General features: G+C 38.4%; 2 protein-coding genes across 3 annotated transcripts; both read right to left on the reverse strand.

The window, feature by feature from the left end:
* Nucleotides 1-4,760: 4,760 nt before the first annotated feature.
* Nucleotides 4,761-8,293, reverse strand: LOC130904700 (metalloproteinase inhibitor 2-like). The gene is made up of 5 exons (XM_057817643.1): nt 8,084-8,293; nt 7,831-7,907; nt 7,650-7,758; nt 5,047-5,168; nt 4,761-4,953 (listed from the first exon to the last, which is right to left on the reverse strand). The coding sequence occupies exons 1-5, from the start codon at nt 8,211-8,213 to the stop codon at nt 4,783-4,785; spliced, it is 609 nt and encodes a 202-aa protein (XP_057673626.1). The 5' UTR covers nt 8,214-8,293; the 3' UTR covers nt 4,761-4,782.
* A 1,552-nt stretch (nt 8,294-9,845) lies between these two features.
* LOC130904701 (metalloproteinase inhibitor 2-like) lies at nt 9,846-19,879 on the reverse strand. 2 transcript variants are annotated; one of them, XM_057817645.1, is made up of 5 exons: nt 19,524-19,879; nt 16,528-16,601; nt 16,347-16,452; nt 16,139-16,260; nt 9,846-10,026 (listed from the first exon to the last, which is right to left on the reverse strand). In XM_057817645.1, the coding sequence occupies exons 1-5, from the start codon at nt 19,651-19,653 to the stop codon at nt 9,853-9,855; spliced, it is 606 nt and encodes a 201-aa protein (XP_057673628.1). In that variant the 5' UTR covers nt 19,654-19,879; the 3' UTR covers nt 9,846-9,852. The 2 variants fall into 2 exon arrangements, with proteins under 2 accessions (XP_057673628.1, XP_057673629.1); XM_057817646.1 differs by lacking the exon at nt 19,524-19,879 and adding an exon at nt 18,371-19,504.
* Nucleotides 19,880-20,732: the final 853 nt, after the last annotated feature.

Raw genomic sequence — 20,732 nt, forward strand, 5'->3', positions numbered from 1 at the left:
TTTTTTGTTTTTTCTTAAATGAGGATCTATGCACAACAAATGAACAATTGGCTAATTTACACAGAAAACGTTTGCTAGCTTTAATACTATAAAATGTTTTTTTTTTTTTTACAATGCTCTTAACAAATGGTTCAGACACATATTCCCACAAAAAATGGCTAAATATACCTATAAACCAAATTATGAATGCATTAAAAAACATAAGCTCAAACAAAAACTTAGCTTATATTGGTCTTAACAGGGTGCGGTTGGATTCAGCCATGTGAAAAAAGGCAGACCAGAGGGCAGTGTATCCACCCTAATCAATAAAACTAAATGCAAAGACTTTCAAAATAAACCATAACTTCGCCACTTTAATTAAACGAATACACGAAGCAACAAAATATAATTTGAATATTTTTTTTCGAAACGAGTACTCGAGTTAATCGATTAATTGTTGCAGCACTAATTTACTTTCACCGGGGATGAGACGAAACCTACTCCATTGTGTCTCATGTTCCATCAAATATCACACTGAGTAACTATAAATCTTAAGAAATTATATTATATTTAAATATATTTTAAAGAAAGTCGTTTTGGAACATTTTTAGTTAGTGGTGTGTCGCAAGATATTTTCCAATGTAAAAACGTGCCGTGACTCAGAAAATGTTGAAAAACACTGCAATATACGTTCAATCCATTTGAACTGAGAAGACTAACAGTGAATGAAGGAATGTTCTAGTCAACTAATGACAAACAATTCACAGTCAAACGCCAAACATTTGGATGTCTACCATTGTCAGTGGCTTTGTGTTTATAACTAAACTCTTACTTAATAAGGTTGTAGCCAAAAGCTGGTTTATCTTGAATATCTAGCTGTTTAAAGACAAAAAAATGAAAAACAAGGCTTTGTAAAATGCAACACAATCATTCAATTCACCCTGGCTGAGGAACGAGGAAGTAGCCATTAAGAAACGTCATACTGCATGAAGTACAGTACATTCCAAAAACATTTGGCAAGAGCATATTGTAATTATTTTAGGTCAAGTGATTTTGAAGACAGATGTGACAAGCTACAGTGGGGCAAATAAGTATTTAGTCAACCACTAATTGTGCAAGTTCTCCCGCTTGAAAATATTAGAGAGGCCTGTAATTGTCAACATGGGTTAACCTCAACCATGAGAGACAGAATGTGGGAAAAAAAAACGAAAATCACATTGTTTGATTTTTAAAGAATTTATTTGCAAATCAGTGTGGAAAATAAGTATTTGGTCAATACCAAAAGTTCATCTCAATACTTTGTTATGTACCCTTTGTTGGCAATAACGGAGGCCAAACGTTTTCTGTAACTCTTCACAAGCTTTTCACACACTGTTGCTGGTATTTTGGTCTCCTCTAGAGCAGTGATGTTTTGGGGCTGTCGTTGGGCAACACGGACTTTCAACTCCCTCCTCAGCCCGTGATGTCAAAACGATAACAAGAACGGGGAGCAAAACTCCCAGAACCACACGGGGGACCTAGTGAGTGACCTACAGAGAGCTGGGACCACAGTAACAAAGGCTGCTATCAGTAACACAATGCGCCGCAATGGACTCAAATCCTGCACTGCCAGACGTGTCCGCCTGCTGAAGAAAGTACACGTACAGGCCCGTATGCGGCTTGCTAGAGAGCATTTGGATGATCCAGAAGAGGACTGGGAGAATGTGTTATGGCCTGGACGTGTACTTTCTTCAGCAGGGGGACACGTCTGGCAGTGCAGGATTTGACTCCCTGGTGGCGCATTGTGTTACTGATAGTAGCCTGTTACTCTGGTCGCAGCTCTCTGTAGGTCATTCACTAGGTCCCCCCGTGTGGTTCTGGGATTTTTGCTCCCCATTCTTGTTATCATTTTGACGCCACGGGGTGAAGAGGGAGTTGAAAGTCCGTGTTGCCCAACGACAGCCCCAAAACATCATTGCTCTAGAGGAGATATGCATGGAGGAGTGGGCCAAAATACCAGCAACAGTGTGTGAAAAGCTTGTGAGGAGTTACAGAAAACGTTTGGCCTCCCTTATTGCCAACTAAGGGTACATAACAAAGTATTGAGATGAGCTTTTGGTATTGACCAGATACTTATTTTCCACCATGATTTGCAAATAAATTCTTTAAAAATCAAACAATGTGATTTTCTGTTTTTTTTCCCCACATTCTGTCTCTCATGGTTGAGGTTAACCCATGTTGACAATTACAGGCCTCTCTAATATTTTCAAGTGGGAGAACTTGCACAATTAGTGGTTGACTAAATACTTATTTGCCCCACTGTATGTGTAGCATTCTTCCTTGTGATCCCAACTTTGCAAAAATTTGAAAAACATATTTTTCATGTTTAATAGTGCATTATTTGTAACTCAAAACATTTGAGAGATTGTTGTCCTTGGTTTGGATAAATTACCTCCCTTGAGTGTGTCTTTTACAGTACATGACACCGTCGCCCTACAGTTAGTCAACCGCACCAAATTAAATCACTCGTACATTTGGGTGAGTCAATCCCCTATCTTGAGATACCTTCAGTCCTTTGGCTTTGCTTCAACCCTCGGCCCCCAGACGCGGAAGTGAGGCCAGTACCTCGCAAACCGTGCATAGTCTTGACTGGATGTCGACTCAGCTCCTGGGAACCCCGGTTGTCTTGCTATCCGGCTCGAAGGACCAGTAAAATGTCAATTTCAAGTACAAATCCTTTGGATGGCATTTATAAAATTACCCAAAATAAGCAGAAAAGGCACTCGGCTTTTAAGAAACTTGCAAGAAGAACTGAAGAGCTATACAATGCTATACTAGACTACATAATACAGTCCGTTTTTGGCAGCCCTTTTATTTTTCGAATTAGTCTTAGTCTTTTGGACGGTATAACTTTTTAGTTTTAGTCATATTTTGGTCATTTCAAAATGTGTTTGTCTTCGACCCGTTTTTGTTGACGAAATCTCAGAGTAATTTCTTCTAATTTAAGTCTACGTTTACGCGATAATTTAGTCTGTAAAATTGGAAACTTTCATTCCAAAAATAAATCAAATTCAAAAAAAGGTTTCCAAGTTCCAACTATTTCAAATGAACGTTGAGAGACGAGCGCATATTATAGCATCTACAAATCTGTAACATGACAATACACACTCAGCAGGAAAACATTGCATTATTTTCAATTAAGTACAGTAGGCCAAATAAGTATTTAGTCAACCACTAATTGTGCAAGTTCTCCCACTTGAAAATATTAGAGAGGCCTGTAATTGTCAACATGGGTAAACCTCAACCATGAGAGACAGAATGGGGGGTATCACATTGTTTGATTTTTAAATAATTTATGTGCAAATCATGGTGGAAAATACGTATTTGGTCAATACCAAAAGTTCATTTCAATACTTTATTTTGTACCCTTTGTCGGCAATAATAGAGGCCAAACGTTTTCTGTAACGCTTCACAAGCTTTTCACACACTGTTGCTGGTATTTTGGCCCATTCCTCCATGCAGATCTCCTCTAGAGTACTGATGTTTTGGGGCTGTCGTTGGGCAACACGGACTTTCAACTCCCTCCGCAGATTTTCTATGGGGTTGAGATCTGGAGACTGGCTAGGCCATTCCAGGACCTTGAAATGCTTCTTACGAAGCCACTGCTTTGTTGTCCTGGCTGTGTGTTTGGGATCATTGTCATGCTGAAAGACCCACCCACGTCTCATCTTCAACGCCCTTGCTGATGGAAGGAGATTTTCACTTAAAATCTCTCGATACATGGCCACATTCATTCTTTCCTTTACACGGATCAGTCGTCCTGGTCCCTTTGCAGAAAACCAGCCCCAAAGCATGATGTTTCCACCCCCATGCTTCACAGTTGGTATGGTGTTCTTCAGATGCAATTGAGTATTCTTTCCCCTCCAAACACAAGAACCTGTGTTTCTAATAAAAAGTTCTATTTTGGTTTCATCTGACCATAACACATTCTCCCATTCCTCTTCTGGATCATCCAAATGCTCTCTAGCAAACTGTAGACGGGCCTGGACGTGTACTGGCGTCAGCAGGGGGACACGTCTAGCAGTGCAGGATTTGAGTCCCTGGCGGCGCATTGTGTTACTGATAGTAGCCTTTGTTACTGTGGTCCCAGCTCTCTGTAGGTCATTCACTAGGTCCCCCGTGTGGTTCTGGGATTTTTGCTCACCGATCTTGTTATCATTTTAACGCCACGGGGTGAGATCTTGCATGGAGCCCCAGATCGAGGGAGCTTATCAGTGATCTTGTATGTCTTCCATTTTCTAATAATTGCTCCCACAGTTGATTTCTTTACACCAAGCGTTTTACCTATTGCAGATTGATTCTTCCCAGCCTGGTGCAGGTCTACAATTTTGTCTCTGGTGTCCTTCGACAGCTCTTTGGTCTTGGCCATAGTGGAGTTTGGAGTGTGACTGACTGAGGTCGTGGACAGGTGTCTTTTATATCGATAATGAGTTAAAACAGGTGTCATTAATACAGCCTCGTTAGAAGTTAGACCTCTTTGACACCCAGAAATCTTGCTTGTAGGTGACCAAAATACTTATTTTCCACACTAATTTCTTTAAAAATGAAAACAATGTGATTTTTTTTTCCACCCACATTGTCTCTCATGGTTGAGGTTTACCCATGTTGACAATTACAGGCCTCTCTAATATTTTCAAGTGGGAGAACTTGCACAATTAGTGGTTGACTAAATACTTATTTGCCCCACTGTTTATGCAAGTAGCAATAACTCCACAGAGAAAAAAAACAACACCTTTTCTTTCTCATTTTGAGTTTTATTCAGAGTTAATGAATCTCTTTTTGGCCTCTGTACCAGGCACAAGAACCGTTTTTTCCCTTGATGCAAGCGAAGTTTTGGGCCTGCTCGCCATGGGTTTCCCGCACCAGAAGAAAATCTACCCACCAGCACTGTTTTGGGCCGCTCGAGCCGCACGGGAAGGAGTAGCATCTCTTGATCTGTTGGCAAAAGTATATGTTGGCATGACGCTGGAAAGCTTTTTCTATTGTGGCTACAATTGCATTCCAAGCAAATGCATCCTTTGTTTCTACCTTGCAGTCACAGCCCATTTGGTAATGTTGCAACAAGTTCTTTTGCGTGGCACTCAAGGCCTCCCATGGCTCAAGGAAGTCACACGAGGAGATGTGGAGTGTGCCATCATGATCAAGTGTGGCTGTAAAAAAAAAAAAAAAAAAAAAAAAAAAACAATGACAACTGCCATCTCATTTTAAATATCACCATAGACTTCAAAAAGCTATTGACCTGACACCTCGTCATTCTTTGCGCGACGCCTCATCAGAGGGGGCCGAGCTTCATTTAGTAATAGCCGAAGACGGCACACGCTCATGTCCGATTTACTTACGATTGGATTTAACTACGCATACAAACCGGAAGGATTGTCTCAGGAGTGATTTGTTCGAGGATTCAAGGTAAATATTATATTTTTCGTACCATGCATGCGTGATTGAAGCATTTATCCGCAGGAATTTTCTTCTCTGTTTACACATGGAACTGACTAGCTTCATAGTTGGCAATATTTACGCAAAATAAATGCCATCTGCACGGTATCTTTGCTTTTAACCAAGAATCAAGACTGTTTTACATCCATATCGATGTAGAATTCGAGGATTCAAGCATTTATTCAGAAAGATTTTCACCAGAAAAGCTTCTACGCCAGGCGCCCGCTAGCCTCATTCGCTAACATCGTAGCATTGTACTTCGTCATTCGTCAATACTTAAATAAACGTTAAGTGCACAGTTTTGTTGCTTTAACCAAGAATCGAGACTGTTTTACGTCCAAATCTGAAGAATTCGGGGATTTAAACATTTAGACACAAGAATTTTCGCCAGAAAAGTTCTGTTTACATATGGCGGCCGCTAGCCTCATTCACTAACATAGTAGCATTGTACATTGTCAATATATGTAAAATAAATGCTAATTGCACGGTTTCATTGCTTTAACCAAGAATTGAGACTGTTTTACGTCCAAATCTGAAGAATTCGGGGATTTAAACATTTATTCACAAGAATTTTCGCCAGAAAAGTTCTGTTTACATATGGCGGCCGCTAGTCTCATTCACTAACATAGTAACATCTGTTTACATATGGCGGCCGCTAGTCTCATTCACTAACATAGTAACATTGTACATTGTCAATATACGTAAAATAAACGCTAATTGCACGGTTTCATTGCTTTAACCAAGAATCGAGACAGTTTTACGTCCAAATCTGAATTCGGGGATTTACACATTTATTCACAAGAATTTTCGTCAGAAAAGTTCTGTTTATATATGGCGGCCGCTAGCCTCATTCACTAACATAGTAGCATTGCACATTGCCAATATACGTAAAATAAACGCTAACTACACGGTTTTGTTGCTTTTAACCAAGAATCGATACCGTTTTACATCCATATCTATGAAGAATTCGGGGATTTAAGCATTTGTTCACAAGAATTTTTGCCAGAAAAGCTCCGTTTACATATGGCCGCCGCTAGCCTCATTCGCTAACAGTACATAGCAGGGCTGTCAAACTTATCGCATTAATGGGCGGGTATTAATTTTTTTAATCACGTTAAAATATTTGACGCAATTAACGCACATGCCCCGCTCAGAGATTAAAATTACAGCAGTGTAATGTCCGCTTGTTAGTTGTTCTTTGGCGCCCTCTGCTGGCGTTTGTGTTCAAATGATTTTATGGGTTTAAGCACAAATGAAAGAGCATGGTGTAATTATTGACATCAACTATGGCGAGCTACTCGTTTATTTTTTGATTGAAAATTTTAATAAAACGAAAACATTAGGAGGGGTTTTAATATAACATTTCTCTAACTTGTACTAACATTTATCTCTTAAGAACTACAAGTCTTTCTATCCATGGATCGCTTGAAGAGAATGTTAATAATGTTAATGCCATCTTGTTGATTTATTGTTATAATAAATACAGTACTTATGTACCGTATGTTGAATGTATATATCAGTCTTCAGAAAAATATGGCATATTTTATAGATGGTTTGAATTGCGATTAATTACAATTAATTTTTAAGCTGTAATTAACTCAATTTAAAAAATTTAATCGTTTGACAGCCCTAGTATATAGTGGTATAATGATAATAAAGGGCTATTCTATTCTATAATAAATTGTGATTGTATATAGAATTTATTAATAATCTATTTACGTATTATTTATAATTAATTCTGCATGTTTTCTTTAAGTTTCTGAAGTTTATTAACTGTTGAAAAAGGTTGCTAATTTGGTCAATAACTTATAAGTTATATATTGCTATTGATCCTGAAAATATAGATGATTATCTCTGCATTTGGTGATTTTTGTGCATCTAGTGTAAAATCTGAGACTTTTATAGCCATTTTAACTTGTGTTATACTTATATAGAAAATAATCAGTATTTTATAAGGCAAAGACTTTGAATTTTTTTGATGCTGCTGCTCATGGAGACTCATATGCCTAAGGTAGGTGCCTGTTTTGGTTTTAGGTTGGTAGCAGCTTTGGTTTTGTAAATATTTGAAAATAGGCCCCCTACGAATCAGCCCCGTTTCCTGCGTCATGTCAATAGGTTATGAAGTTTTTGACAACACAAAAAAATTAAAATTGAAATAGGAGAAATCCCCCCCCCCCCCCCCCCCCCCACTTTACCCATAAAAAGATACTCAGTGCCACGGTCTTCGTTCAGAAGGACTCCACATGCTGCAAGGCTATTTGGTGTGTAGATGGCGTGAAAAAGCAGTTTAGGGCCCTTTAAAGTCTGCGGGGGGAAGAAGAAAAAAAAACTTGAATAGTCATACATGCAGAGCTCTAATGAAAGCATTTACAGTACCTCCGTTAGTTGAATGTCATACTTGAGACGTCTGCTCACATTATCGACTGTCACTCGACCAACCTTAGCCCTGATGACTGGAAAGACGGGATAGTTTCATAAAAGGCTATCAACTAACTGAATTAACAGCAGGTTTCGAATTTACTCACTGGCAATTCTTAACGTCTACTAGTGAAAAACAATGGATTAAGCATCCATTATTGCCAACATAGGAGGATTAAATCTCACCCGATAGGTCTACGGTTCAACTTACCGACGTCCGATCGGCAAAAATGTTCTTGCGGGTGCTTCGGAGCGCATCTGCAGGCTTGTGCTCCTTCTTGTAGCTGCCACAAGCACAGCAGCACCAGTGGCAGAACCAAGACCTTCATCATCCAGCTCATGGTTGATCTCAAAAGACACTGATGATAATTCAAACAGAGAGACAAGTTCTGGCTCCGGTGAAAGTTGCTTTAGTATTAGGTTGGCGATGGCTTTTTTTTTTATAGCACCAGAGCTGGACCGCCCCTAAAGTACCTAACCATTTTCACCTGTTGTGACGCACCCACTATGATTGTCAGGATACATCACAAATGATTTTGAAACTTTGAATTTTGAACTGCAGTAACCTTAAGAAGTGGGTAGAGTAGCCAAAAAATTTTGCTCAAGTAAGAGTAGCGTTACTTCTAAATAATATTACTCAAGTAAAAGTGCTAAGCATAGACTCAAACTGAAAAATAAACTCAAAGTTAATTTTTTGACCATTTGATACTGAAAAATAAAACCAATGAATAATAATGAACTCAAATTGATTAGCAACATTAACTCATGAGGACAATATGCCAAACAATTTGACCAAAAAACAAAAATGAATAGAACAAAAAAAAATTTTTTTTAAAGTTTGAATGCAAAAATTTGAAACAAAAAACTGCATGTAAAAGCTATTTAGGGCTGTCAAACGATTAAAATTTTTGAGTTAATCACAGCTTAAAAATTCATTAATCGTATTTAATCGCAATTCAAACCATCTGTAAAATATGCCAGATTTTTTAGTAAATTATTGTTGGAATTAAAAAATAAGACAAGACGGATATACACATTCAACATTCTGTACATAAGTACTGTATTTGTTTATTATAACATTAAATCAACAAGATGGCATTAACATTATTAACATTCTGTTAAAGCGATCCATGGATAGAAAGGCTTGTAGTTCTTAAAAGAAATGTTAGGACAAGTTTTATATTAAAACTCCTCCTAATGTTTTCGTTTTAATAACATTTGTAAAATTTTCAATCAAAAAAAATAAACTAGTAGCCCGCCATTGTTGATGTCAATAATTACTTACACAATGCTCATGGGTGCTGAACCCTATAAAATCAGTCACACCCAAGTGCCAGCAGAGGGCGACAAAACCCCAAAAACCACAAGTAACAAGTGGCCAATGGCACTGTGCTGTTATTTTAATCTGTTTGTGCGGGGCATGTGCATTAATTGCATCAAATATTTTAACATAATTTTAAAAATTAATTACAGCCCGTTAACGTCATAATTTTGACAGCACTAGTATTTTTCTTGAATTTTATTTCACTTACCCCCCCCCCCATCTGTCATTGTTTGCCTCATTAAGTATGGAAACATGTGCGATTTTAGTTAAAGCAGTTTTTTCATCTGTGTGATTTTGATAAAGATCAGATCACATTTGATGATTTTATGCCGAAATGAGAAATTCCAAAAGGTTGACACTTTTCCATACCACTGTACGATAAGAAAATGTTACACATTGCTAACTTAAGACAAACTACGGCCAATTTTCATCTGGCTCGTTATGTTTTAGTCTCCCAAGACATTTTTAGCTGATCATAGTCACAAAAATTGTTCATTGAAATATTTTCATTATTGACAACACCGCGGGCCGCACATTGGACACCTCTACTTTACTGCCTACAACTTCATGACGCAACACAAGAATAGGATTGCGACAGGAGAAATCCTATTTCGTTTAACATTTAAATAAACACACTTTTTAATCCTCATTTGGTTTTATTCAGAGTTTATCACATTTAGGCCTCTGTACCAAGCACAAGAACCGTCTTTTCCCTTTTTGCAAGCGAAGTTTCGGGCCTGCTCGCCATGGGATGTCTGCAACAGAAAGTCTGACCACAAGCACTCTTTTGGGCTGCTCGGGCCGCACGGAAAGGAGTCACATCTCTTGATCTGTAGGCAAAAGTATTAGTGTTAAATTTATCGCGTTAACGGGCGGTAATTTTTTTAATTAATCACGTTAAAATATTTGACATGCGCGGAATGACCCGCTCATGCATTGCCTCAATCACAATGACGCTGTTTTTTGCACATTGAGCGCTAAGTGGCAGAGAAAGGAGAGGACACAGGCGTTCATTGGCATAAGCTTCACCATCTCCTTCACAACAAAAATAATAATGCTATCCCTCAAAAAAAAAAAAAAAAATGTTCAGAAAAAGAAAAGCGCTTCAATCTGTATTAATGAGGCCCTATTCTCACACTGTTAAACAACAATGCAAAGATAACCAGGCACTCCTAATCAAAATAGTTATGCAAACTAAACATAAAACTTGCACAGACTTTGATCAAACTGTTCAAACATTTCGTTTAGCTCAACAAATACACTGGATGGCAATATTTAGTCACAATATACAAACTACCAGAGATCTACGTTGTGAAGCCAGCACTTAAATGATCATGAAGTAACTACGGCATCAGTAGAGGGACAAAACACTCATTGGCTTGATTTCCAAGTAATTTAAAACTCCTTGTGGTGTATTACAATTACTACCTTACGTACAGTGCCTTGCAAAAGTATTCGACCCCCTTGAACCTTGCAACCTTTCGCCACATTCCAGGCTTCAAACATAAAGATATAAAATTTTAATTTTTTGTCAAGAATCAACAACAAGTGGGACACAATCGTGAAGTGGAACAAAATTGATTGGATAATTGAAACTTTTTTAACAAATAAAAAACTGAAAAGTGGGGCGTGCAATATTATTCGGCCCCCTTGCGTTAATACTTTGTAGCGCCACCTTTTGCTCCAATTACAGCTGCAAGTCACTTGGGGTATGTTTCTATCAGTTTTGCACATCGAGAGACTGACATTCTTGCCCATTCTTCCTCGCAAAACAGCTCGAGCTCAGTGAGGTTGGATGGAGAGTGTTTGTGAACAGCAGTCGTCAGCTCTTTCCACAGATTCTCCATTGGATTCAGGTCTGGACTTTGACTTGGCCATTCTAACACCTGGATACGTTTATTTTTGAACCATTCCATTGTAGATTTGGCTTTATTTTTTGGGTCATTGTCCTGTTGGAAGATAAATCTCCGTCCCAGTCTCAGGTCTTGTGCAGATACCAACAGGTTTTCTTCCAGAATGTTCCTGTATTTGGCTGCATCCATCTTCCCGTCAATTTTAACCATCTTCCCTGTCCCTGCTGAAGAAAAGCAGGCCCAAACCATGATGCTGCCACCATCATGTTTGACAGTGGGGATGGTGTGTTCAGGGTGATGAGCTGTGTTGCTTTTACGCCAAACATATCGTTTTGCATTGTGGCCAAAAAGTTCAATTTTGGTTTCACCTGACCAGAGCACCTTCTTCCACATGTTTGGTGTGTCTCCCAGGTGGCTTGTGGCAAACTTTAAACGAGACTTTTTATGGATATCTTTGAGAAATGGCTTTCTTCTTGCCACTCTTCCATAAAGGCCAGATTTGTGCAGTGTACGACTGATTGTTGTCCTATGGACAGACTCTCCCACCTCAGCTGTAGATCTCTGCAGTTCATCCAGAGTGATCATGGGCCTCTTGGCTGCATCTCTGATCAGTTTTCTCCTTGTTTGAGAAGAAAGTTTGGAAGAACGGCCGGGTCTTGGTAGATTTGCAGTGGTCTGATGCTCCCTTCCATTTCAATATGATGGCTTGCACAGTGCTCCTTGAGATGTTTAAAGCTTGGGAAATCTTTTTGTATCCAAATCCGGCTTTAAACTTCTCCACAACAGTATCTCGGACCTGCCTGGTGTGTTCCTTGGTTTTCATAATGCTCTCTGCACTTTAAAAAGAACCCTGAGACTATCACAGAGCAGGTGCATGTATACAGAGACTTGATTACACACAGGTGGATTCTATTTATCATCATCGGTCATTTAGGACAACATTGGATCATTCAGAGATCCTCACTGAACTTCTGGAATGAGTTTGCTGCACTGAAAGTAAAAGGGCCGAATAATATTGCACGCCCCACTTTTCAGTTTTTTATTTGTTAAAAAAAGTTTCAATTATCCAATAAATGTTGTTCCACTTCACGATTGTGTCCCACTTGTTGTTGATTCTTGACCCAAAAAATTAAATTTCATATCTTTATGTTTGAAGCCTGAAATGTGGCGAAAGGTTGCAAGATTCAAGGGGGCCGAATACTTTTGCAAGGCACTGTATTAAGATTTGAATGAGGCAAAATAACATGCTTTTTCTCTCAAACATGTTGTTACAATCATTTGTTTCAGATGTACTGTAATTATTTTCAGTATGAAAATTAATTTGATGTTCAAAAAGTAATTGAGTCTTGAAAAAGAGGGGTCGTCTTATAATCAGGGCAGTCTCATATTCGGGCCAATACGGTAGTTTATTTTTTGATTGAAAATTTTACTAATTTTATTAAAACGAAAACATTAAGAGGGGTTTTAATATAAAATTATTATAACTTGTACTTGTACATCTTTTAAGAACTACAAGTCCATGGAGATAGAATAGTGCCGAAAGAAGTGAGGTTGTAAAATGAAAATTATCCCTGTAAAATGATCAATTTTAACTAAAAAACACTTGTATTTCAAATTTTGCGTTGTAAAATAAACATTAAAAAAAAACTCGAAGGAATAAATTGTTTTACAAGTTTTTTTTCTGTTTGCAAGTATTTTTTTTGTTCTACAGGTGTTTTTTCTTCACTACGGGTTAAAAATTATCAATTACAAGTGCACAAGTTTTGTCACATTCTTGTCGAGTTTTATGAGCCAAAAAAGATACTCGTAGCCCAATTTAAAATAAAAAAATACCTGTAAAATGACTCATTTTAACTTGTAAAGCAAAACTTGTATTTCCAAATTTTGCGTTGTGAAATAAACATGAAAAAACAATGTAAAAAAAATTCTACAAGTGTTTTCATTTGCAAGGGATTTTTTTTTTTGTTCTACGGGTGTTTTTTTCTTTGCTACAGGTTAAAAACCACCAATTACAACCTCGCGAGTTTTGTCTCCCCCTTGTCGCGTTTTCAGAGACAAAAGTCACTTGTAACCACAGACGAAAAAAACTACTTGTACATCGAAATAATCTGTTGTAAAACAAAAATATCATTCCAAGTCGTGGTAAAAAAAATTAAATAAAAAAAGACGTTAAGAGCACAATCTAGTGAATAGTTCTTCGGGTGTTTTTTCTTTAACCCTTGTGCCGAATATTACATTAGATGTAATTTTTTGATGGTTTTTGTTTTTACATCAAAGAGAAAGCATAGAAAGAAAAAAAACCTCCAAATGTTAAATATTTCCTAGGTTCTTAAAACCGGCAGATGTTCCAAATGCAACTTTGCCGTCATTTCTAAACCTTTGCAATAAGTAGCCAAAGAACTTGAATGCACGTGTCTCGAAATTACAAAATATGTAACCATTGACTACCATTATAATTTATAAATTTGGAATTATTGTACACCTGACGTATTTTATTGCGATTTTCGTGATTTTCGTATCAATCCTTTCAACCATGGTCAAATAACATGTGAGACGGATATAGAGTGTATTTACACTAAGCTTGAGAACGATAAACCGATACGACCGGATATCCGGTTTTAAAGGGGAGAGATACAGCTGTATCGATAGTGAAGTTACCATTCGACAGTAATTAGCCATTAAATATTCAATGAACCGATAGTAGAGATAGAATTCGGCTATCGCGAGCACAAGAATCGGCTTCTAATGCCTAGTTCAATGCATTGCTTAATATGATAATAATTTAGCTTTTACCTCACATGCTGCGCTTGAGTCATTCACCACACAGCGCACTTAGATTGTGACCGCCGTCGTGGTTGCCTCAACTTCCCATTCATTTCGGCAGAACCGCAAGTAGTCGCCATCATTACCCGATCGTCACTGGCGTGTCATAACAACGCGAGAGCTAACAAAACCACTGTAATGCACGCTCCGTGGCGTTTTCTTCACAGCCCAAAACGAAACTAGTAGTGGGCCTAGCGGCAACGAAGCAACATGCCAAAACAATGGACAGTTTGTGCACCACACCAGCGACGTGCAGCGATTGATTTTCAACACACCCAGGAAAACAAAAGTCGGACTTCGAAGTGATGAAGGCAGCCAGATCTGTTCGCATGGGACAGAGCTAGTCTGAAGTGGTACAGCGATCGTGAGTTTTTAACCCTAAAAATCAACCAACTACAATGGTGGAAAGGGCAGCATATTGTTTCCACGAAACGCAGTGTACTTAAACATGAACATGTGGATCAGATGATCTTCAAGAAAAATCTGCCCTTCATAAAAGATATAGACTGTGATGAGGAATAAAAAAATTTGGAAGCACAGGCATAAGTGAATGACTTTGCTGTGTATAAGGTTAAAGTAATGATTATAGACCTGTCCGTCTAAAATGTCATGTTTTTGTTCCCCCAGTTATACAAGTGGTAAAGCATAATTTATTATTTATGATAACACTAGCAGGTTTAATTCTTTTTTTTCTGGAGCTGCTGCATATAATTAACATTTTTTGCTTGTAAGATGTTTATGTTGAAAGTTTTCACTTAAACTACTTACCAGGAAATACAGTAATTAAATGCCTGCACTTTATTGTTGTCTGTCACTGGCGTTATATTTTATTATCAATCCCATCCAACAAAATGACGGTCATATAGTAAGCTTTATTTTAAACATAACATTGGTATGAAATTTTGTTAATTTAATCTTTTTGTATATGTTTAAAATACTGTACGAACACGCACAACAAATGTTTACTATCTTATCGTTTTCACTCTGTATCGAACCGTATCGAATCACTCGGCCTTAAAAATGTATCGTTTTTTTAATCGAATCATAACCTGTGTATCTAGGTACATACCGAATCGGCTTCATGCCAGAAATTCCCAACCCTAATTTACACCCCTAACCATGCAGGTGGCGCAAGAGACTACTAAATGATTTCTCATGCAAACTCCATACTGTTTAAAATGTGTTTTTTCCGCTATTTTTGGTATTGCAATGCTTGCTCACACCTGGTCGTGAAGAACTAGTCACTAGATTGTGTTAACGTCTTTTTTTGACCACGACTTGGAATGATATTTTTGTGTTTGTGTTGCACAACAGATTATTTTGATGTACAAGTAGTTTTTTTCGTCTGTGGTTACAAGTGACTTTTGTCTCTGAAAACGCGACAAGGGGGAGACAAAACTCGTGAGGTTGTAATTGGTTGGTTTTTAACCTGTAGCAAAGAAAAAACACCCGTAGAACAAAAAAATCACTTGTAAATGGGAAAAAAAAAAAAAAAACACTTGTAGATTTTTTTTTTTTATATTGTGTTTTTTCATGTCTATTTCACAATGCACAATTTGGAAATACAAGTTGTTTTTGTTTTACAAGTTAAAATGAGTCATTTTACAGGTATTTTTTTAACTTTTAAAACTAGGTTACGAGTATCTTTTTTTCATAAAACTTGACTACAGTGTGACAAAACATGTGCACTTGTAATTGGTAATTTTTAAACTGTAGTGAAGAAAAAACACCTGTAGAACAACAACAACAAAAATACTTGCAAACAGAAAAAAACAACTTGTAGAACAATTTATTCCTTCCAGTTTTTTTTCATGTTTATTTTACAACGCAAAATTTGGAAATACAAGTGGGTTTTTTTAGTTAAAATTGGTCATTTTACAGGGATAATTTTCATTGTACAACCTCAGCTCTTTTGGCACTAATCTATCTCCATACAAGTCTTTCTATCTGTGGATCCTTTTAACAGAAAGAATGTTAATGCCATCTTGTGGACAAATACAATACTTATGTATAGTATGTTGAATGTATATATCCGTCTTGTGTCTTATCTTTCCATTCCAACAATAATTCACAGAAAAATACGGCACATTTTAGAGATAGTTTGAATTGCGATTAATTACAATTGATTTTAAGGTGTGATTAACTTGATTACAAATAATCGTTTGACAGCCCTAAAAAGTACATGGTAGCATGACGCCGGAAAGCTAAAAGCTTGTTCTATTGTGGCTACAATCGCATTCTAAGCAAATGAATCCTTTGTTTCTACCTTGCAGTCACAACCCAATTTGTAACGTCGCAACAAGTTCTTTTGCGTGGCACTCAAGGCTTCCCACGGCTCAAAGAAGTCACACGAGAAGATGTAGAGTCCGCCATCACGTTGAATGTTGGCTGTAAAAGGAAAAAAATTGACAATTGCCATCTCATTTTAGGCATAAAAAATTAAAATTGCAAGAGGAGGAAAATTTCTTCTTTACCCATAAATAGATACTCAGTGCCTTTGGTCAGAATGACTCCACATGCTGCAGTGCTCGGTAAAGTGTGGATTGCGTGAAAATACCTTCTTATGGGGTTCTTTAAGGTCTGTGGGGGAGAAGGAAAAAAAATATTTGACTTGTTGTATGGTCATACATGCAGAGCTCTAATAAAAGCATTTACCTCGCTTATTAAAATGTGGTACTTGAGACGTCTGGCCACATCAACTGTCACATGAGTAACCTTTGCCTTGATAACTGGAAAGACGGGATAGTTTCATAAAAGGCTATCAAGTAACTGAATTAACAGCAGTTTTGAAATTTACTCACTGGCGATTCTTAAAGGGGAACTTTGAAGTAAGGTTGGCCAACCATGTTTTTGAATAATATCAATGGCTAAACAATTATAAGCATATTTTGATTTTTTTTTTTTACGCAACCCTTCCAGATTCTTTGTTTAACCCATAGCAACGCCCTTGACAACGAAAATGCTTTTCTTCGGCAATCTTCGGAAATTACGTCACACCTAGACATGCGAGGGAAGTCCACTATAGAACAGTATTGTTTGTTGCATTGCTTCTCGGTAAGATGCCACAGCGGTGTGTGGCGATGTTTTGTTCTCGCTCAAACGAAAAGTTGTATGAGTGGCCAAAGGATAGCAGGGCATGTAAATGGACATCTTTCGTTCAGATGCCTGCTTCCTTAACCGGTCTGCTTATGATCAAGGATTTGCCAAAAAGTAAGTGTGATTTTTGGATAGATGACTGATGACTTTGTCAAAGCATAGCTGCCTACTGTTGTGGAATTGAACAGTATAAGCTAGCGACATTAGCCGAAAGTTAACTCGTGGAAATCCCCGATCATAGTTGTTGTTGCGTTCGCTAGGTTAAGTGTGTTTAAATTGTGCGTCATCTACGATCATGTCCGAAAGGGTTAATCCACTGTCAATCGGGAAACGGGTGTGGATGTGCATATAAACGGGTCTGCGTCGCGGTAATTCACGGTCACGTTGCTGTAAGAGACACACACCGCCGGTTAGTTTGTGCACATTTATTTGTATTTGTATTTGTATTATGTATTTCCACCTTCATGTTTCAAGCATTGCATTGCTTATGGACGGTTCAGCGTTCACGGTGATCGCATGATAGGCTTCTAGCTTGCGTTTTATGAGAGCCGCTGACAGGTGACAGCTGAAAAATAACGTGTTGGTTTAGCGTAGCCATTGAGTCAATCTCGCAGGGAATCAGCGAGCGCGCAGGTCACGCAGTGAATCATGGGAAATGTAGTCTCGGGACAACACTGAAGTGGTGCTTTGTAATCTGTTCACTTGTGTGAAAAAACTACATTTCCTCACGCCATTAGACGCCAATTCCTGCCGAGAGCTGTGCCGAGCTGTGTTCTAACTTTTCCATAAGAACTCCTCCATGTGTTAATAAAGAGACAAGGTTGTCAGCGCGTCGTGTGTTCGATACATTTGTAAACAAAAAGCTCATAAAAGGACTAGGGCTGTCAAACGATTAAAAATTTTAAAAAATTAATTAATCGTAATTAATCGCAATTCAAACCATCTATAAAATATGCCATATTTTTCTGTAAATTATATATATATTCTGTAAAATAAATTGTTGGAATGGAAAGATAAGACACAAGATGGATATATACATTCAACATACGGTACATAAGGACTGTAGTGGGCATTTCACTCTACTGTCATTTAAATCTGTCAATGCTGTCCTCACTCCGAAGCGTCTACTTTTTCCAAAGCTAGACAGCTAGTGAACGACGCCTTAATAATTAGACTTCTTCCTTTTTCATCTGATTTATTAATAAAATGGCCTCAAACCATTGTCCTCTTTAGACCGTCGTAAAACTACAAAATAAAAGTACACAAGCATTGCATTAGCAACAACGTTAGCTTAGCACGCTATACAGGTTCACTAAACATAAACAAAAAGCGTCTCATACAAAAAATATAACATTTCACTTACTAACATAATATGCACATTCTTTACAACAACCATACTTACGGACAAATCTTGTCCAAGGATCATATAAGCACAACATTATCAGCCCGAGACGTCGTGCAGCCATAATGAAGAAAGTAAAGAAAATAATAAACCATGTCGCAAAGCGACCACAAGAGTTCGCTGTTGGACAGCGCAAAAAGCCTTGCTGTAAAACTTAACAAAAGGCAGTATACTTTCTGAGCGGGAAATGTGCGTTAATTGCGTCAAATATTTTAACATGATTAATTTAAAAAAATTAATTACCGCGCGTTAACGCGATAATTTTGACAGCCCTAAAAAAGACACTATGCACAATCCCTTTAAGAGACGCTGGAGTGGGAGGCGAGGAGGAGATCGGCGAGAAGCAAAACTTCGCGGTCGAATGTGGCGGCAGTCCGCTATTATTTTGTTTTCTTATTGTTGCCACAATAAAGTCGAGAAAGCCATCGAAGACTCATCTCCTTCTTTCCCCCCAACGTTTTTATATTATTATTTTATATGCACGAGAGCTGCCGGATCTGCCAAAATGAACATGAAGTCTGATTATTATTTTTTTTAACAATGTCATCAGATAGACAAAAACATAACATTATGCGCAAATGCCTGCATCTTCAAATCATAAAATTAATAACAGCCTATATCTTACCAATGTTGTAATCTCGATGGGTCTTGTATCTATTCCATGTCAGGTAGTCTAGGCACACTGTTTGCGTTCTGATTAGCGTCTGGCTAATACATGTTAGATCCAACATAAAATTCCAAGCTCCTCTTCTTCCTCCAACTCTTCAAAAACTTGGATCTCCTCCCTTGTGCTCGGTCTATCGCTTATATCGCTGTTTGAATCATTGTTTGAAGGGCTATGTATGGCGGCCGTATGTATGGAGCTGCCAACGCTGTTCCCGGTGTGACGTATCACTTCCGGGTTCGTCCCCTTTCAGGCTCGAACTTCGGAAACGCGATTATTTTGTCAAATATACAACATATAAATTATTTTTTCATGCTTTATTTGGTGGACAATGTTTAATTACTTTACTTGTGACCCTATTTGGCATGTGAAGAAATTACTTCACACTGCAGCTTTAACGTCTACTACTGGCAAACAATGGATTGAGCATCAGTCATTGTCAACATAGGAAGATTAAATCTCACCCAATTGGTCTACGGTTCAACTTACCGATGTCCGATTGGCAAAAATGTTCTTGCGGGTGCTTCGGGGAGCACTTGCAGGCTTGCGCTCCATTTTGTAGAGGCCACAAGCACAGCAGCAGCAGTGGCAGAACCAAGACCTTCATCATCCACCTCATAGTTTATCTCAAAAAGCACTGATGATTATTCAAACAGAGAGACAAGCGCTGGTTCGTGTGAAAGTTGCTTTAGTATTAGGTGGGCAACAACCTTTTTTTTTATTTTTTTTTTTATAGGAGCAGAGTTGGACCATTCCTAAAGGGCCTAACAATTTTCACCTGTGGTCACACACCCACTAAAATTATCATAATATATGGTGTCCTCTACAGCAGGGGTCTCCAACCCAGTCCTCAAGGCCCACTGTGGGTCCTGGTTTTTGTTCCAGCCGATCCAGCAGAGACAGTTGAACCAATGAGGCTTCTGTTAAAACAAGCCACACCTGACTGCAGTCAACTGATTGCACTTGTAAAACACCAGATTGGGGAAAAAGTGTTGTCATCTTGTTTGGTAGGAATGAAATCCTGCACCCACAGTGGGCCTTTGTGGAATAGGTTGGGGACCCCTGCTCTACAGGGCCGGCCCAGGCCATTTGGGGGCCCTAAGCAAAATAATGCAAAGGGGCCATACTTTTGACTAAAAGTGTGACAATATCTCGATACAGCGATATATCGTGATATTTTGCAACCCGATTGTTTATCGATATGCTCCCGCCAAGTATCGATACTTTCATTTAACATATTGGCCATACAATGGAGGATGGATGCTGTAAACCAGGGGTCCCCATCTGCCGGGCCGCGGACCGGTACCGGTCCGTGGCGCATTTGCGACCGGGCCACAAAGAAAAAAATAATTTAATAACGACCGCATTCTGGCCGAATTAACCCTGTCCCCCTCCTTAACACACCAATATGTCTGCTCTAGATATAATACTACGGGATGGATTACAATGTTGTCATAGAAGTCCATTGATTAGACTGCTAGCAGTACATCTTGTTTGTGTATATAATATATCTATGTGCGCTTGTCCTTGATAATAGCGTATTACTAGGCCGCGGCGCAGCACATTTGTTCCCGGAAATAATTAGCCCCCACACGAGCGAAGATAACAGGAAAACAGACGTCTTTGGAAATATTTTTACGGCGAAAAGGATATTTTTACGGCGAAAAGGGCACCTGACGAGCCTACAACCTCAAAGAC

This window comes from Corythoichthys intestinalis, chromosome 16 (assembly GCF_030265065.1).
Source record: "Corythoichthys intestinalis isolate RoL2023-P3 chromosome 16, ASM3026506v1, whole genome shotgun sequence".
Lineage (NCBI taxonomy): Eukaryota > Metazoa > Chordata > Actinopteri > Syngnathiformes > Syngnathidae > Corythoichthys > Corythoichthys intestinalis.

Bases quoted from the DNA above. Each gene is read 5' to 3' on its own strand.
- LOC130904700 (XM_057817643.1), bottom strand. From the start codon at position 8,213: ATGAGCTGGATGATGAAGGTCTTGGTTCTGCCACTGGTGCTGCTGTGC. The intron at 7,908-8,083 runs GTAAGTTGAACC...CCGTCTTTCCAG, and splicing joins TTTTTGCCGATCGGACGTCG to TCATCAGGGCTAAGGTTGGT. The intron at 4,954-5,046 runs GTAGAAACAAAG...TTTTGCCAACAG, and splicing joins AAATGGGCTGTGACTGCAAG to ATCAAGAGATGCTACTCCTT.
- LOC130904701 (XM_057817645.1), bottom strand. From the start codon at position 19,653: ATGAGGTGGATGATGAAGGTCTTGGTTCTGCCACTGCTGCTGCTGTGC. The intron at 16,602-19,523 runs GTAAGTTGAACC...CCGTCTTTCCAG, and splicing joins TTTTTGCCAATCGGACATCG to TTATCAAGGCAAAGGTTACT. The intron at 16,261-16,346 runs GTAAAGAAGAAA...TTCCTTTTACAG, and splicing joins CACTGAGTATCTATTTATGG to CCAACATTCAACGTGATGGC.